The sequence below is a fragment of the Gavialis gangeticus genome, unplaced genomic scaffold, assembly GCF_001723915.1.
Source record: "Gavialis gangeticus isolate Ggan-Ray unplaced genomic scaffold, GavGan_comp1, whole genome shotgun sequence".
Classification (NCBI taxonomy): Eukaryota; Metazoa; Chordata; order Crocodylia; family Gavialidae; genus Gavialis; species Gavialis gangeticus.
Genome location: NW_017729004.1, coordinates 42,003,346 through 42,019,776, shown reverse-complemented (window position 1 = coordinate 42,019,776; position 16,431 = coordinate 42,003,346). Strand labels below are relative to the sequence as shown.

Below are 16,431 nucleotides of genomic sequence, written 5' to 3'. Positions count from 1 at the left end.
TGTAGAATTTCAGACCATTCCATTGTTTAAAACCGGGGTGGTCCAACCTTTTTGAATGTGGGGCCAGATCATGAACTTTTTATCACCCAGTGGGCTGGTGAGTCATATTCAAAGACCTCACAGGAAGCGGTATCACATCACGCCCCCCAAATAAAATACAGTGTTTACTTTCGTTTCCCGTCGCAGCACCTTGGGTCTCAGAAAAAGGCTTGGAGGGCCACATGTTGGACAAGTCTGGTTTAAAAGGAATGTGATCTATTTATATTTTCAAAGTCCCTATAACTTCAGAAAGAAAATATGGTTACTGTCATCATTTTACAGATATGAAGTCAGAAAGAATGAGATCTAAATATCTCAATTCCTAGGCCAGCACACTTGCCGCTGGACCTTCCTATTTCTCATGGTAGTTGGGCCATAGTTTGAAAACCAAGCTCTGATACTAAATCTGCAGTTAACTGTCTGTGACTCAGCATCACTGTTTATAAAACAACAATGGTGTTATCTCTGCCTACTGGCAAAGTATTCACTGGAATTTTAAAACAAGTATGGCCCACTCCCTGGAAATCACATCACATGTAGCAGGATGCAAACAGTTTTGTTTCATGAGATTCACAAGGGGAACAGCTTCTGAATGAAATTACTCTCACGCTTTATTTATATCGAGGACTAAAACTGGCTGTAGGGCTAAGTCTAGCTACTTCATTTTAATATGACTCTACCAGAAGAATTCTTTGTCGTCTCACCTCCATCTAGTATAGGTCAACGGACACTAGGAAAATTGCAAGAACTGACGTCCAGTTGACTAAAGACGAAGTGGCAAGGCCACTTCAGAGTATTAAGAGGCTTTCTTCTTAAGGGAGAGCACCTTTTTTTCCCTACTTGCTGCTGCTTGTGGACACTTGTAACATTGCCACTTAGCACAATAATACTAAAGTAACCCCAAGTTTTCCATTTTAGCATTAATTATCTTGATGGGGAGACTCAAAGGAAAAAGGAAGGAATGCCACTTGCTTTCATAATCTATGAAGTTGATCTGGAACTTCCTACCTGTGAAACTATCAGTCCCTCATATCTGCATCTCAGAGGAGACAAAATGAGTCATCTGTTTGGGTCGGAGCCCAGCAGGACTCACTGGTGACTGTGCTTGGCAAATTTTCAATTTGTCCATCTTAATATAAATAAAGAAGCAATTTTGTCACCTCATGTTGCTTTTTAGAAATGCTTTCCTGAAGTTTCCCCATTGACAGCTGCAGTAAAAGTGAGCCTAGAAAATAAGCCAGTACAAGCTTAGCAGGACTGTTTAATTTCAGTGAAAGAAAAAAGCTTCACTCTTTTAATAAGAAAGGTTATTTTTTAAAGAAAATACTAAAAACAATTCCATCAAGTAACCTGGCTAAGTATTTATACTGCTTAGCTAACTACTTAGCTACAAATTCCATGCCTTTATTTGTAGGAGCACAAAATCAAATTTCTTATATTTCTATTATTCATTTTTTTCATATTGCATTAGACAATTATTTTCCATAGATTTTTATGCACAGCAGAAAGACTGTACTACATCTAATGAAACAATATATCACCAGCTACGGGCCATTTAGCCAGCTGTGCATTAGAATATAGTTTTAGATAGAGTCCATATAATTGGTTCTTGAACACATCTTAGAAGGTAAAAGGAGTAGGAAATGTTTATTTGTTATCTGAAATCTTTCTTTATGTTGTATAAATAAACACAGCTTTAGGGTACGCCTTGGCTCAAAATACTCCTTTTTCTGCCTCTTTTTCCATTAGGAATAGCAGCAGTTCCTGGCTTCCTTCTTTTTACAGTAGGACTCTAGTAGTTAAGCTGTGAATGGGTCTTAAGAAATGTAATTGCAGTGGTAAATAATTGTGCTCTTTCCAGCTCTTTTATGATTTATAAAAGCATGTCTAAGGGCTTTTCCTCCTCAAAATATTTTGTGGAACAACAGATAAAATGACATCCCAGAAGGTTAAAATTCTGATTCCACTAGATTTTCTCCAGCTGAAGTTCCTTTCGCTGTCACTAGAAAATGCCTCCTTCCACCTTTTTTTTTTGTTAGTTTAGCTTGAATCCTCTCTTGTACCTCTAGCACTGTTTCACTGTCCCCCCTCCTGAACTGTGTAGCCTGTGTGTTCTTGCCATGGTTTGCTGGACCATCTCTCTTACTTTACATATCTCTTCTCACTTCTTTCTTTGCTTTTTCCTGCTTCTGCTTTCTACATTGTCCTTGTCTCCATTTTTATTTTGCTTCTTTATTTCCTTCACCTACCTACCTCCAGTTTCCCACCTCGCTCTCCCCTGTGCTGGTGCTGACTAGGCATTCTCCCTCCCTCTCCACTGCACTATAATAATGCTACTCAATATAGGTGGTCTGTTGCCATAGAAACAGCAGGCAGTACAGCAGGTACCAGTTCTATGTACAATTATTGGGGAAAGCAAGAGAATATGTAGTCAGTAGGGGTAGCAAGCTCATACCAGAAAGGAGGCTATAATTCAGAGTAATTTTGTGCCTTGTGGTCGCATAACCTTAGAATATCTGCCCATTAGAAATTTTATATGGCTCTTGCTCAGGTTTCAGTCACAGAAAACTTGGGTTCTGGCTTCCTGGCTTGTTTAAGTTCTATGCATTTAATATTAGAGGGTCACTGATTAGAGACAAATAACTCCAGCAGCTGGAATGAGCACCCCGGTTATCCCTCAGTGGGCCATTCAGGCTCCCTTCTTGTTCTTTTTTGACCACAAAATCTTGCATTCTTAACTGCCCAGTAGCGCACCTTCAACAGCCTTCTCACACTACTAAATCCCATTGCCCATTTGCAGAATTATAGAATAATGATAAATTACATTGAAGCTTGTGCTGTGTCTTTTCAAAGGATAGTCGGTAGTTGTCATAAGATCTGGCTTTTTTTCCTCTGTCATTCAAGAATAACCCAGTGTGGCTCGTGATTCATCAGAACCAGGTGTCAGGGGATTATGAACTATGCTTACGGAAACTCTCTATGTTTTACTATTGTAGAAATGCTTCTACAGATAATGTGAAGCTGCTCTATCAAGTATAACTGCACTTCCAAAAGTTTGTCAGACACATCTTAGTCAAGTTAGAAAACTTATTATATATGGATTTGCCAAATGTATGCTGCGAAATGATCTGATCATCTAAAACAGGGATGTCAAAATCTGGCTCTGTGGACTGGATGACAGCTGCTATGATGGTCTGTGTGCTGGATCAAGACCAGGCACTGGAGCCAGCCTGAAGGGCTGGACTGGCACAAAGTCACACGCAATGTGTGCCACATTTTAGCCCCCTGCATGCAGCATATTGACATCACTCTAAGACTTTTGCTGCTTGTGGTGTGAAGGCTGGAGTTGGGGGCACAGGTGCTGCATGCAGCAGCACAAGGGATCCAGGCTGTGGGCTGCAAGAGGTGCCCACGCCAGACCAGCCTTGCACACTGGCTCCAGGGCCAGTCTCAATCCATCTGTGTGAACTGGAGCCAGCATACAGGGATAATCCAGCACTGATGCTGCATGCAACACATGCACTGGCTCCACACACCACATGCTGTCCAAGAACAATGGGATGGATCACTGGACTCCATGGGCTGTGTTTGACACCCCTGATCTGAAGAAAGAGAGACACGAAAAAGGATGCCTGAAATTTAAGATCAAAGTTTAAGTCAAAGCCTAATTTTAGCAGAAATATTTTTCCTTAATCTTTTAAATAAAAGTTGGGGGGGGGGAGCTAAAACAATCTTTCAGAAACCTACTCAAACAAATGCAGAAACCAAGGGAAAAGTAAAAAGGAGGTAACACAATTTAAACTCCAGTAGGCCTCAGCTACAATAAACTCTGGTCAGCTTGCCTATAAGATAATTTACCACTACAGTTTAATTTGCCGCTGGTGTGATTTTCTACCAGTGCACTCTCGGCCCTACTTGAAGGTTCTGGTCACTAGTGAATAATATAATGTTATTTGGACACCTCTTGGAGTGGCAAATTAACCAGAACTTTTTGTATTTTGTCACAAGAATCAGAGGAATTGATATAAGGTGCTTCTGTTTACATACACGAATACCACTTGGCCTTTTTATTTTAATGAGAGAATGATTCTCCTGAAGCTTTTGCAACCCAAGCATCAACTCATTCTGCAAATGATGAGAACAGTGAAATGGAATAGAATGGTCAAATTCCCTTTTACTTTCAAAGCTGCATGAAATGCTTAAGGCACACAAACAGCAAAGATTAAATGACACATATGCAGTGTACTAGCTGGCTGTCATCCGCCTGTCACCTTGCCATGGAATGGGAAAACATGATGCTGCACATGATTAGGCACCTCTGTAGTCTCGCTGATTTCAATGACAATTTGTGAGAGCAGAAGTTATTCACGTGCTTTAGAGCCTACGTCTTTGTTATTCCAAAACCCTGTAAGCATAAATAGCATTTTTGTCTACTTAAGTGTAAAGGAAAATCCAATCCTTAGTGTTCCCATGAATTGGGCCTAGGGTCTGAAAAGGGCTGCAAGACCTTTCAGAATGAGAGCTATACCAGAGATGTTAACATGCACATTCACACCCCAATAACAGCTTTTTTCCTGGCTTGTTCAGTGTTAATGATCTGAAATGTTACAATAACAAGCAGTGGACTCTAAAAAAAATCGTCTTAAAGGGGCATGGTCAGTTTAACAATGTGGGGGGGGGGGTTATCATGCTTTTGCATTTATAATAGCCTCCTTCTCAGTGTAGTAAAGGACCAGATAATTTTGAGAAGTTTCTTTTATTAAATATTAAAACAAAACCCTGATTTTTTTGCAACTATATAGGGTCTGATTCTGTCACCTTTACACACTCCTCCTTTCTCTATGGCAGGGCCCTTTAAAAATCAATGGAATTACAGAGGCACTACAGAGAACAAGGACGAAGTGGCCCCTGGTTAGTAGCAGGCCCAGGTTTTACTGATTTGCATGATTTTAAATGGCTATGCTAGTTAGCTTTGGAAATTAGCTACAAGCATCTGTAGTAGTTGTTCTTATAATATTTTCATATCTGCCCTCACACAATGTGTATGACCTACTGAATGGGATCCAATGATTTCACGTCTCAATAAAAAATGTTCAGTTTAAAATATCAGTTGAATAATTAGGACTGCTTCACCAGTATTGTAATTGGTTCAACACAACTGCGGATTTTAAAAAAAGCAAGACAAAAGAAAATATTTCATAATATATGAAGTTTAATGGGCATATGTAAAAGCTGTTACAAGCAACTGCCTTGGAAAACAGCATGATCTTTATTTGTTAGTTTTTATTGTCTGGATTATGATAGGACTTGGGGGTCTAAACCATAGACCAGGACTCCACTGTTTGGTAAAATTCAGAACAAAGATGGTCCTTGCTACAAGTTTACAATCTCAGTATACAACATGTGGGGTAGGGACAGAAGTTGCACATAACTGGTTTAAGTGATCAGAAATTGGTTTAAACCTGTAACAAAACATACGTTCAGTGCACATAAACCAGTTTCAAAATGGCCAAAACTAATTTAAGATAAACCTGGTTGAATGTAGAACCAGATTTAACTGATTTGGATCAAACCAGTTTATGAGACTTCTGTTCAAACCCCTTCCTAGTTCAAGTTAAATCACAGTTCCCCAGCATCCCAGCGTGCCTTTAAGTCCTGATCAGGGCCATGCTGCCTGCTCTAGCGAGCAGGGCTGGCCCTGCTTCTCTGGTCTTTAGCTGGAGCAGGGGCAGGGGCGTGGCCAGATGCCAGCCCTGGCACGACAAAGAGGGCAGGGAGGGGGTTTATTTCTCCCCTGCCAGCCCAGCAGGTTCTTTACCAACTGCATGTCAAAACACTGCCAGCATAGCGAAGGTAACTAACACGAGTGTTTCCTGTAAGCCGCGCATGTGCACGGCTGCGCACAAGTAAAAATCTTGCTGCGCACAAAGTTTTCAAGGCTGTGCACCTGCCTGGAGAGAAACTGGGCGCGGAGTGTGGTGGAGGCACCAGGGTTGGCGTGGGACACTTACCGAAGGTAAGCTCCTCACTCCTCATGCAGGGCAGGCAGCAGCTGCTCCCTGAGGCGAGGCGAGGCGAGGCGAGGCAGGGATGGGGGCTGCCCTGCATGAGGAGTGAGGAGCTTACCTTTGGTAAGTGTCCCACGCCAGCCCCAGTGCCTCCCTTTCAGTTGTATCGATTGTGTCCAGCCCATGGCTGGGCCACAGCACTCCACTGCACTGCTCTGGGCAGCAGTTAGCATGGAGAAGGGTGGTGGCCAAACCCTGCCTGCTCCCACCTGGACACTTACTTTGGGACACTTACAGGTGGACTGCGCCATGCTAAAAGGGGGAGGCAGGACTGAAGGGGTGCGCTCACAGATCATTACGCTTTAGAAGGAACATTGACTAACACCTCGTTAAAATGTTAATCTAAGAGCCATCAAGACTGCTATATGGGGCTAACAACTTCGATTGTTTCTCAAGTACTGACCCACCTACCTAGCAGAATGTGTTTTCCTAACCCTTTGTCTTCCAAACTTCCACTTATTTGCATTTTCACAGACTTCTTGTCACACTTTTAGCTTCTTTTCTACCTTGGAGAACTCATATCAGCACTCGCACTGCCTGAAGAAGGGTGTTTGTGCCTGAAAGCTTGCAAAGAACCTTTTTCCAACTATTTAGTTGGTCTAATAAAAGATATCACATTTACCCAAAGAACCTTGCCTGCCTTTTCCTATTCAGAGACTTCAAAACGAAATGAAGGCACTCAAAACGTTTTGCATTTTGAAGCAACCGGGTGGTGGGAGGCCCTGGCTCTCCCTACCTCCAGGCTGCACTCTGTGGGGCTGGCAGAGCTGATCGGAGCGCAGCGCCAGCTCTACCCTCCTCCCGCTGCCGGGCTGCGCTATGGTCAGCTGTGCCAGCCCCATGAAGCTCTGCTGGAGCTCAGCTTCCTGGCACTCAGCTGAGTTCCATGGGGCTGGGAGCCGAGCCCGGTGGTAGGAGTCGGGCCCTCGATCTGCCTGCCGGATGACAGGAGGCTGCTGCTGCTGACTGGGACAGCAGCAGCCTCCTGTCATCCAGCAGGTAGATTGGGGGCTTTCCCAGAGCCCCAGGAGGGCTTCAGGGGCTGTGCCAGACTCCTCCGGGGGGTGCGGGCCCCCGATCTGCCTGCTGGATGACAGAAGGCTGCTCCTGCTCCCCAGCTCCTGCTTGTCAACAACTTGAGGTTCAGTTTCCCAGAAACCTCTGCACCTATCTCCTTAAAACTTGGCAGGCTTCATGGCCTCCGAAGGGGCTACCATCTCTGGAAGTTTCATTTCAGTCAGGCCAGAAATGACAAAGTTATAGGCTGTTTTGTGCTTACCTATTATAGCCTATGGGCAAAATGTCAAAACAGCACTGAAACAGCGAAACAGCTTCAACGAAACAAAATGGAACAGTGCTTTCAAAATGAAACGAAACTCAAAACAAAACACTGTTCCGTCGAGATGTCGAACAGAAGTCAAAGTGAAACGGTGGTTTTGCATAGCCCTAGTAGCCTCAACTCAGGCTATTCTATAACCCAGTGGTTAGGGCACATGCTTGGGTTTGAATCCTCTCAGGTGACAGAGGGTCCATCATTGCTGGTAAATAAGAGACCTGGGGGACTGAGTACTTTAGCCAAAAGGCTATTACACAGAAGGTGGAGTTGGTACCACTTCCACCAGACAGATACCTCCCTCTGAAATAAAACTAGACAGCCTGGCTTCCAAGTGGATCAGGGTACCTACTGTTCAGCTCTGATTCAAGTGCCTAGCTCCAGAAAAAAAAGCGTACATTTTAAAACCAAGCTTAGGGTGTCTTACTGCTTATCTTCAGGCATTTTCAGGCTCTGAATCACCCCATGGAGGTGCCCCATTTCCCCCAGCTTTTGCCCTGGACCCATTTCTTTGAGTCAACTTCCTAGGACCAGGTGCCTAATAGACTGGTCTGGTCTGGACTTTGCTTGTAGGATTTTGAATGCTGTATGAACACTAATATAACAATTCCAATACAATTTTAATTTGGATTTAACTTTTTTTCAGCACTCACACCACTTTGTTTTTACCAGCAGATCAGAAACATCTAAGAACATTCACTCCATAAAATTACCATAAATTAAAATGGCTTTGCCTCTCAGTTCTTCAGTGTATGAGGGTAACCTAAAATCAGATAAGACTCACAATAGCAAGAGTTTTATACCTAGGTTTTCAACACTGTATCTAAACACCTGAATCAAGTTACAAAACATACAGGAGTAAATAAGCACATGCTCTTCATTCTTATGCCAATGTCTAATTCTTTTTTAGTTGGTGTAAACTGCCTGCAGTTAGATGCAGGCATTTAATTACTACTGTTATAAGCTCTTACATTAACTTAGAACTTGATGTTTTATCAAAGCACTAAAGACAACCAAAGATTTAAATATTTAGATACATTCTTCAATCTAACCCTTGAATGGAGCTGACCAATATTCTGAATTGTTTTGAAAGCTAGATTTTTTTAACTAGTTCAAAAATCACAGAACTAAGATAGCTGGATAATTTGGATATGCCAGCTGTCAGACTTAGATAGCATGATAACCATTACCCAATCAAAAAACTGAGTAAAATCGAAAGTTTTTTGCACTGATTTATAATCATGTGCCTTTATTATAAAAAACTATGGCTTAGTTTGAAAGCATTCTTAAGTATAGCTCTCCAAATTATGCAAATAAACTTAGTTGCTAAAATGCCAAACTTGGAGTAAGGATTATACTGCAGAAGTTTCCTAAATGCATTTCAATACTGGTAAAGATGAATTGTTATCATGCACTGTATTTATATGGGAAGAAAGCAGTGAGACAGAGGATAATATATCAAGGTAATACTGAAGTAATATACAAACCAAATAGTTTCAACGACATGAAAACTAAGCCTGAAAGAAGATTTCTGATGTTAAATACCAAGATATTTGTACAGTCCTATTAATTTGCCCATGTTATATTTGAGGGATGTCAAGTCTGCATATTTTAACTGGAAACCATATTTAAAGTGTCCAGCTATTCTGAATCCTCTAGCATCAGAATATTAGAAAGAGCCATCAGCAATTTAGATGTAAATCAAATTAATTTGATTGAAAGAGAATAAAGACCAGTAAGATGATGACGTGAATGAGCAAGAGGCAGGGCCTGAAAAAAAAAATATCAGCTGCAAAACAGAATTACTACTTAAACAACTTAATGCAAGATGAAAGATCTCAAAGAGATCAAGTGAAGTGCCCTAGTAAGCAGCACTTCCTCATACTTGGAAAGGTCCCATAGGGCCTCAGCTTCCACATAGCTTTGACATACATATGTAATAAGGCTGTTTGGACCGAGCAGGAGTCTGTTCTCTTCCCTGTCCCAGGCATGGAAAGCTAAGTGTATAAACAATCAACACCAAATAAAGCAACTCAGCTGTGGCAGGATGTAATCTCCCACAGATAATCCATTTGATTGGACTGCTTCTCCCACCTGCACTGGACAGGGGCCTGCTCCTGTACAGCAATGGGAGATTATTTCCCACTAAGAGACATACTGGGTTTCCATGCTTAGATATTTGCCCAACTGAATCTGAGTTGGATATCTAAGGGCAGAACCCCAACTTTCCCCTCTTATGGAGATGCAACTCAGGGAATGTGAGGAAAGCTAGGGTTTCCCACTTACTGAGACACACACTTCAGAGACTGCATGGGACATGTTTCTAAGTGGGGAAATCTGGGCAGGCGCTCCTGGGGCTTGAGTGGCCTGATCCTGCATGGGAATTCTCAGGGTACATAAGATTGGACCCCGCAAGCCCCAGGAGTACCCACCCAGGGTGGCTGGAGAGTGTGGGCAGCTCTGGGCTGCCTGTGCTCTCATGCCATTAAGCAAACAGGTAACTGCTGCAGTGAAGTGGCAGAAACTATTACCACCTTTGTCACAGCCACAAATATTGTTGCAGACAGAAATTTGGGGCACTTTGGTGTGACAAGGGGTATGAACATCTGTTTGCTTGGCTTTTGTGCTGCCATAACAATTATGGTGGCACAAAGGTGACGTCTGTTTTGACCCCAAGGAAAACCTCATCTCTTCTTCACCCTCTCGCATACCCTACTGACTACCGAAGGAAGCAGAACCATTCTTTTCTTTTCCCCATTTTCTTCAGCTTCTGCATAGCAGAGCCTTTCTCAATCTTTCTTTCTTTTGAAAGAGGTTTTGTTCCTTGCCTCCATTCCCAGCAGTGAGAAGACAGGGCAGAGCAGAGCTCCAAATTCTCTTCCTTTGTTTTCTCCCTATGTTACATGCACACAGCACTATGGCTCATTGCCTTTATTCTGAGTTTCACAGAAGGACCAATGGGCAAGTAAACAATACCAATGAAGTGACTGCCACAAAATACCTTCAAACTTAGAATATGTCATTATTGTGGACACTGACGAAACAGGAAAATGCCCTTCCTCGATCTGATCTGGTGGCAGTATCAGTCAGATGGTCAGAGCAGATACTGGAAGTCAGGCAGAATAAAATAACCAACTCTACCCTAACTCTGCAATCCTATACTGCATATGTGCACAGATTTATGCTATGCTACTGGAGGTATGTCAGACTCAGAGTGCACAGCCTGGTACATGTGCCTTTGTGTATTCACAGACCGCACACCTACAAAGAAGAAATGAGGCTAAGAATCTGGAACTTGAAGGGTCAGCTATAAAGCAGCATCACTGAAAGACTTTGCAAAAGATTTAAGAAAAATTAGGAATGAAAAAACAGGAAGATCACGTGGCACTCTTGCTCAGCACCAACCTTTGCCCTGTTCTGTCCCGATGATCCTGTATTTCTTCCAGTGTCCTATGCTCACTCTTTCTATTCATATACCCTGTCCTCACCATGTGGAGGCCATTGATATTTTTGTTAAAAGCTGAAGCACTAAGACAATCAGAGGACAAATAAAAAATATGAAGGCAATCCCCTGAGAAAGACCTGACGTGAATGCTGCTGTGAGTAGAGCAGCTACTGTCAGCATTTCCCCCCATATTTCAGCAACACTGTCACTGAGCTATTTTGGCAAAGCTAGCCTCCCTGCCCTCCTCCAGCTTCCTGACATCTACCCAAGCTGCAGATCTGCTCATGAATTTTTAATTTTCAATGCATTTAAAGTAACACAGGACAGCAAGAGACCTCCAAGCCCTTCAAATCCAGTCCCCAGTGTTTGCAGGGAACCATTTATCTAAAAAGGTCCACAAGAGCATCAGCTCCAGTCCTTCTTGTGCATCTCTGCAATGAAAAACCTGGTGTTTCACAAGGGGAGTATGACACAAAAGCCACCAATTCTCTGACTACTGCAAGAGCAGGGAAATCTGTTCAGAAAAGTATGTTCAGTTGGGCCTAGGAAGGGATAATGCCCAGTTTTGTAAAAGAAAGAAAAATAACCTCAGCTGTCATTATCAGTCTGACTAGAGAGGGGAAACCTTCCTGCCTTGAAATCTGATGATCAGCTTGAGCAAGGAGGCAAGATGCATGAGCCAGGCACCTGAGAGTTTCTTGACCAGTGTCCCAGCCAATGTCCTACCCCCAGTGATGGCCAGTGTCTTATGCCTCAAAAGAAAATTTAAAAATATCCAGAAGTACATAATGGTTTTCACAAGAAGGGGAAAAATTCTTCCTGGCCTCTCCATGCAACCAGCAGGAATCCCGATGTATGAAAACCCAACATTTCAAAATTTTCTAAGAGGAATGAGACCCAATCTCTAGTCAATCTCCTTGACTGGCTCTCCTTGTGCTATGGACCCTAGAAGCCCTGTGGTCCAGCTCCAAGGCTTTCTACTTGGTTGGCTGTCCTGGAGTTACAAACCCTGGTAGCCCTGAGAGACAGGACTGCTGAGGAGCTCCAGTCTGGAAGATGGGGCTTCCAGACACTTGCCTTCCTGTTAATAAACCTGACAGGCAGGTGACCTGACAGGGATGGTTCTGTAATACTGTCACTGAAATCAAGCCATTTACATGAAATGTTTCAGTTTTGACTAAGGCACAAATTTAACTTAATTTAAATCTGCCATAATCACAAAAGGCTTAATACTTGCTTTTTTTTTTAAATGGTAGATGAGATTTGAGCAATATGATCACTTGTAGAACTAAGATTTTAAGAAAAACCAAACACTGAAAGACTGATGAAAAAGTCACAAGAGTTGGCAATGCTGCAAGCTGGGTGAAACTGCTATGCTCTTTCCATGACGCTGAAAGCTAGTACAGGTATACCTTGGAGATATTGCGGGTTCGGTTCCAGACCACCACAATAAAGCGAATATCGCAAAAAAGCGAGTCACACGAATTTTTTGGTTTCCCAGTGCATATAAAAGTTATGTTTACACTATACTGTAGTCTATTAAGTGTGCAATAGCATTATGTCTAAAAAACAATGTACATACCTTAATTAAAAAATACTTTATTACTAAAAAATGCTAACCATCATTTGTTGGAAAAATGGCGCCGACAGACTTGCTTGACGCAGGGTTGCCACAAACCTTCAATTTGTAAAAAAACACAGTATCTGAGAAGCGCAATAAAGCGAAGCGCAATAAAACGAGGTATGCCTGTATGAGTTAGTGGGGGAGGAAAACACTGGGAGAAAGGATAAAAAGACAAGATACTGCTTTAGACATATTTAGATGTAGTTACAGTTTGTCTGAAATTCTGTGCAGTGGACAGCTTGTTCCAAGAGGTGTAGAGCCATCACACCGATCTAAATATTTCTAGAATATTTTTTTCTGATAAGCATGCTGTGTACAGAAAAACACTTGCTGGCATGGTATAATGATTTGTATCAGCACACATCCAGGAACCCCTCATTGCTTCCTTTTCAGATTTCCCATGTGTGAACAGCATGGTTAACTGAAATTCTCTCCGGTGAGAACAGAGGTTTCATTATCATGTATTGTCTGCAAACACATGTACTAATACACTTCCCCCCCGCCCCCCAATCTTACCTACAGCTACAACATTCATCACTTGAAAATCAGTACTCAAGTACACAAGCAACATTTAGTTACCAAAACAAAAGTCTCATTCACAAAAGGAAAAGGAACAAAATCTGAATTGGCCCAGTTCTCAAAATCATTCATTATAAATCTTCATTTTAGACAGAACTAACTTTATACTTACAATCCAGAATCTCTGCAGCCAAGAGAACACAAATTTATGAACACTTTCACTTCCTCTATCACACACAATTTCATTTCAATTCCCCAAAATTACATTTAATTATTCCCTATCTCTGAAAATAACATATTACCTGATGGTATTTCTTGAGAATGTTGTGCATTTCTGCTACATCTTCACTTGTTATCGTTTTGATGACATATCTTTTGTCATATGAGGTGTGAAAGCGGGCACCACTACGTGCCTGAGAATCATTAGCAAGTGGCGCACTTCTTGTCAAGGAATTCTGTCAGTTCAAGAAAAACACAAAACTGTTAGACCAACAAATGCACAATGTAATTAAAAGGCATATGACACATTTGATTTTATTTGCTATTCCCTTTCAAATCATTTTTATGCAGCTGAAATCTTCTAAAATAATAACAACTTTCTAGATTGAATCAGCATCTGCTGAACAAAATCCTTGGCAAAGAGAATACATTAGTAGTGATCATGTTCAGTGATCACCATGTTCAGTTATTTTTGAAGCAAACTTCTATTGACCACTTAAGTCTTTTTCAGAAGCAATTTTCTTCCAAATATTAGAAAATAAGATAAAGTACAAAATTAACACTAACCCACAATAATTATGCATACAGGATCAATCATGTGAACAGCATCATGTGATCAGCAGGCTTGACATGTCACACTGTTAGAATGATCAAGTACACAATAGGCAGAAGACCCAAGTCATAATTCCCAAATCATAATCCCAGTCCTACCGCTGACTTTATACCCAGGACTGGGCAAGTCAGTTTTGCACACTCTTTCAACTCCCCTTCTGTAAGTGAGGAGAGCCACCTACTTCAGAGGGAAGCCCGGATTAACATTTATTTAAAAAAAGCTCTGAAGATGAAGTATTATGGCATTAGTATTTTTAGACTGAAGTTTGTAACCTCAAAATCCAGTGGGGAGGGAGAACTTTGAATTTTAGGAGAAAGAAGTAAATTAGTGTACTGATAGGGGTTGTTTTTAAAATTAAGACTACACTGTATCATTCGGTTTTATAAAACTTAATACACTGTTAGTTGGAAACAGCTTTCATGAACAACTGCCATGTATCATTACCACTATATACCTGTAATATTACCTTTAATTTTTAAGAGTAATCATGAGACTGAAGTTCCAGCATGCAGTAAGAACAGTGACATTCCTACAGTGCTTAAATCACCAAAAAGAACCTAGGTAAGTGACACATGATTTTTTAGCATAAATTAAAAGACTATAACACTTCTGACTTTTTAGGGTAGATTTACAACACCCAAATTTGGGAACCAACAGTGACTATGGCATTATGTGCATATAATGCCATTTGAGTCAAGCATGCGATTATGTATGGTGACTTCTTACAACTGGTGGTTTTCTACAACAACAAAAAAAAGCCACTTCCGAGTACATTACATTAAAATTGTATACCAGACTCCGCAGTGTTAGAGCTAACCCCATTTGGGAGCTTTCAATTTAACAAATATCTTGTCCTAGTACACAGAAGAGGCAAAACAAATTGCAGTAGCAAGCGTATCATGCATTTTGATTTTCAGATGCACCACTTTGTTCAGTTATAAGATAGGTACCATCAGATAAAAGAATGTTTTTTCAAAAAGTGATTATAACCGCAAATAAAACCAGGGTACTTGTCAATAACTGTAATTCTTTGAATGTATTCTTTCTACAGAGCTCTAGTTGTGGGATCTCTACCTACTGATCACATTGTATAAATCTTGAAAGCAATTATTTTAGGAGGGGGACACACTGCTCTCTCACCCTCCAAATTCAGGTTGTAGGAAACTAAATCAAAGTGCCTAAGGGAATATTTATAAACATTTTCATATTTAGTTGGTTTTCCTTTTAAAAAGGAAGGATGCTTACAATTTCCACAAATGTTTATTTAGGTCCTGATCATGCCTTTGAATTCATGCAAAGATGCATGCATTGCATAAGTTTCCCTGCAAAAAAGGGCCTTGGACTGGAAATCATACCACTATTCAATAAGTAGTGGCCCAGTAAATCTGAAATGCAGTTTTTGCTCATTCCCCTTCCCCTCCTTCCCTATCATTATATTTATATGTATTCATATATTTTCCAAAATTACTATCTTCACTTTCCTCATTTTAAAATTCAGGTAATAAATGAAAATATATTTTACAGAATATTAAAGGGTCAATTAGGACAATTGAAAAGGTTTTCTTTGTTTAAAAATTGTAAATCCTCTGATAAAAAAACCCCCAAATTCCCCGATTAAAAACATCAAAATCCACATTTTTCTAAATACCTATATATTTTGGTATTTAATTTTGTTTTGTTTTTTTATCATGGAAAAATCAGAGCTCCCACTGCCACATTTGCTTATCAGGACACAGGTCCAGCTATAACTGTATCCCCTGCTGCCTTTTGGCACCGAGCAGCCCTGTTATGCTGGTGCCCCCTCATTCCCAAGCTACACAGCTCCACCAGCATGACTCTCACTCCCCTGTCCTGCCACCACCAGCCCTGCAGGCAGAGCCAGTCTTAGGGACAGACCGAGGGCAACTCCCCATGGCACTGAGGTGGCAGAGAGGCATCACAGCACCCCAGGACAGGTCCCTGCCTTAGCTCGGGCAGGAGCAGGGCAGGAGGAGGAGGAGGTAGCAAACTGGAGGTGCCCCTCATTCCCAACCCATAGCCCCTTTCTCCCTCAGCCTTGTCAGAGGGGACCCCCAGGCCCCAGTCTCCCACTGTGTGGGGCGTTTTGGAGTTTGCCTGCTGCCCCAATGATGCAGGTGTGGTCCAGACTCACCAGAGCTTGGTCCCACATGATCGGGCCCATGTACCAAACTCTGACATGCCCAAACTGCTCCTGTGCCATCAAGCCCTGCCCCCTCCCCCCCCAAATGGTACAGGGCTAGTCCGGGCCTTCAGGGGCCAAGCTGTGGTGAATCCAAACCAGCCCTGCACCACCAGGGGGGCCCTGATGGCACACAGGTAGTCTGGGTATGGCCCCTGGTGACATGTTGAGAGGGAATGGGGGGACGTGCCCCCCTCAGCTGCTGTGGGGTGTGGGGCTGCAGCCTGGCTGGACCAATAGACTCGGTGTTGGTGCTGTCATCACGGCTGGGAGCCTTGAGCCACCACCGTGGGGACTGCAGCACTGCAGCCACCACCACTGCCTATTCCTCCATTCATAGATTCATAGATTCAGGGTTGGAAGGGACCTAG

The 16,431-nt window shown here is 42.1% G+C and overlaps 1 protein-coding gene across 1 annotated transcript in view; it reads right to left on the bottom strand.

The window, feature by feature from the left end:
- Positions 1 to 16,431, bottom strand: part of PIP4K2A (phosphatidylinositol-5-phosphate 4-kinase type 2 alpha) — a 129,015-nt gene that overhangs the window by 54,272 nt on the left and 58,312 nt on the right. Inside the window, exon 4 of the mRNA XM_019508303.1 lies at positions 13,331 to 13,483. Coding sequence (XP_019363848.1) covers positions 13,331 to 13,483 — 153 coding nt within the window. The remainder of the gene's footprint in view (positions 1 to 13,330; positions 13,484 to 16,431) is intronic.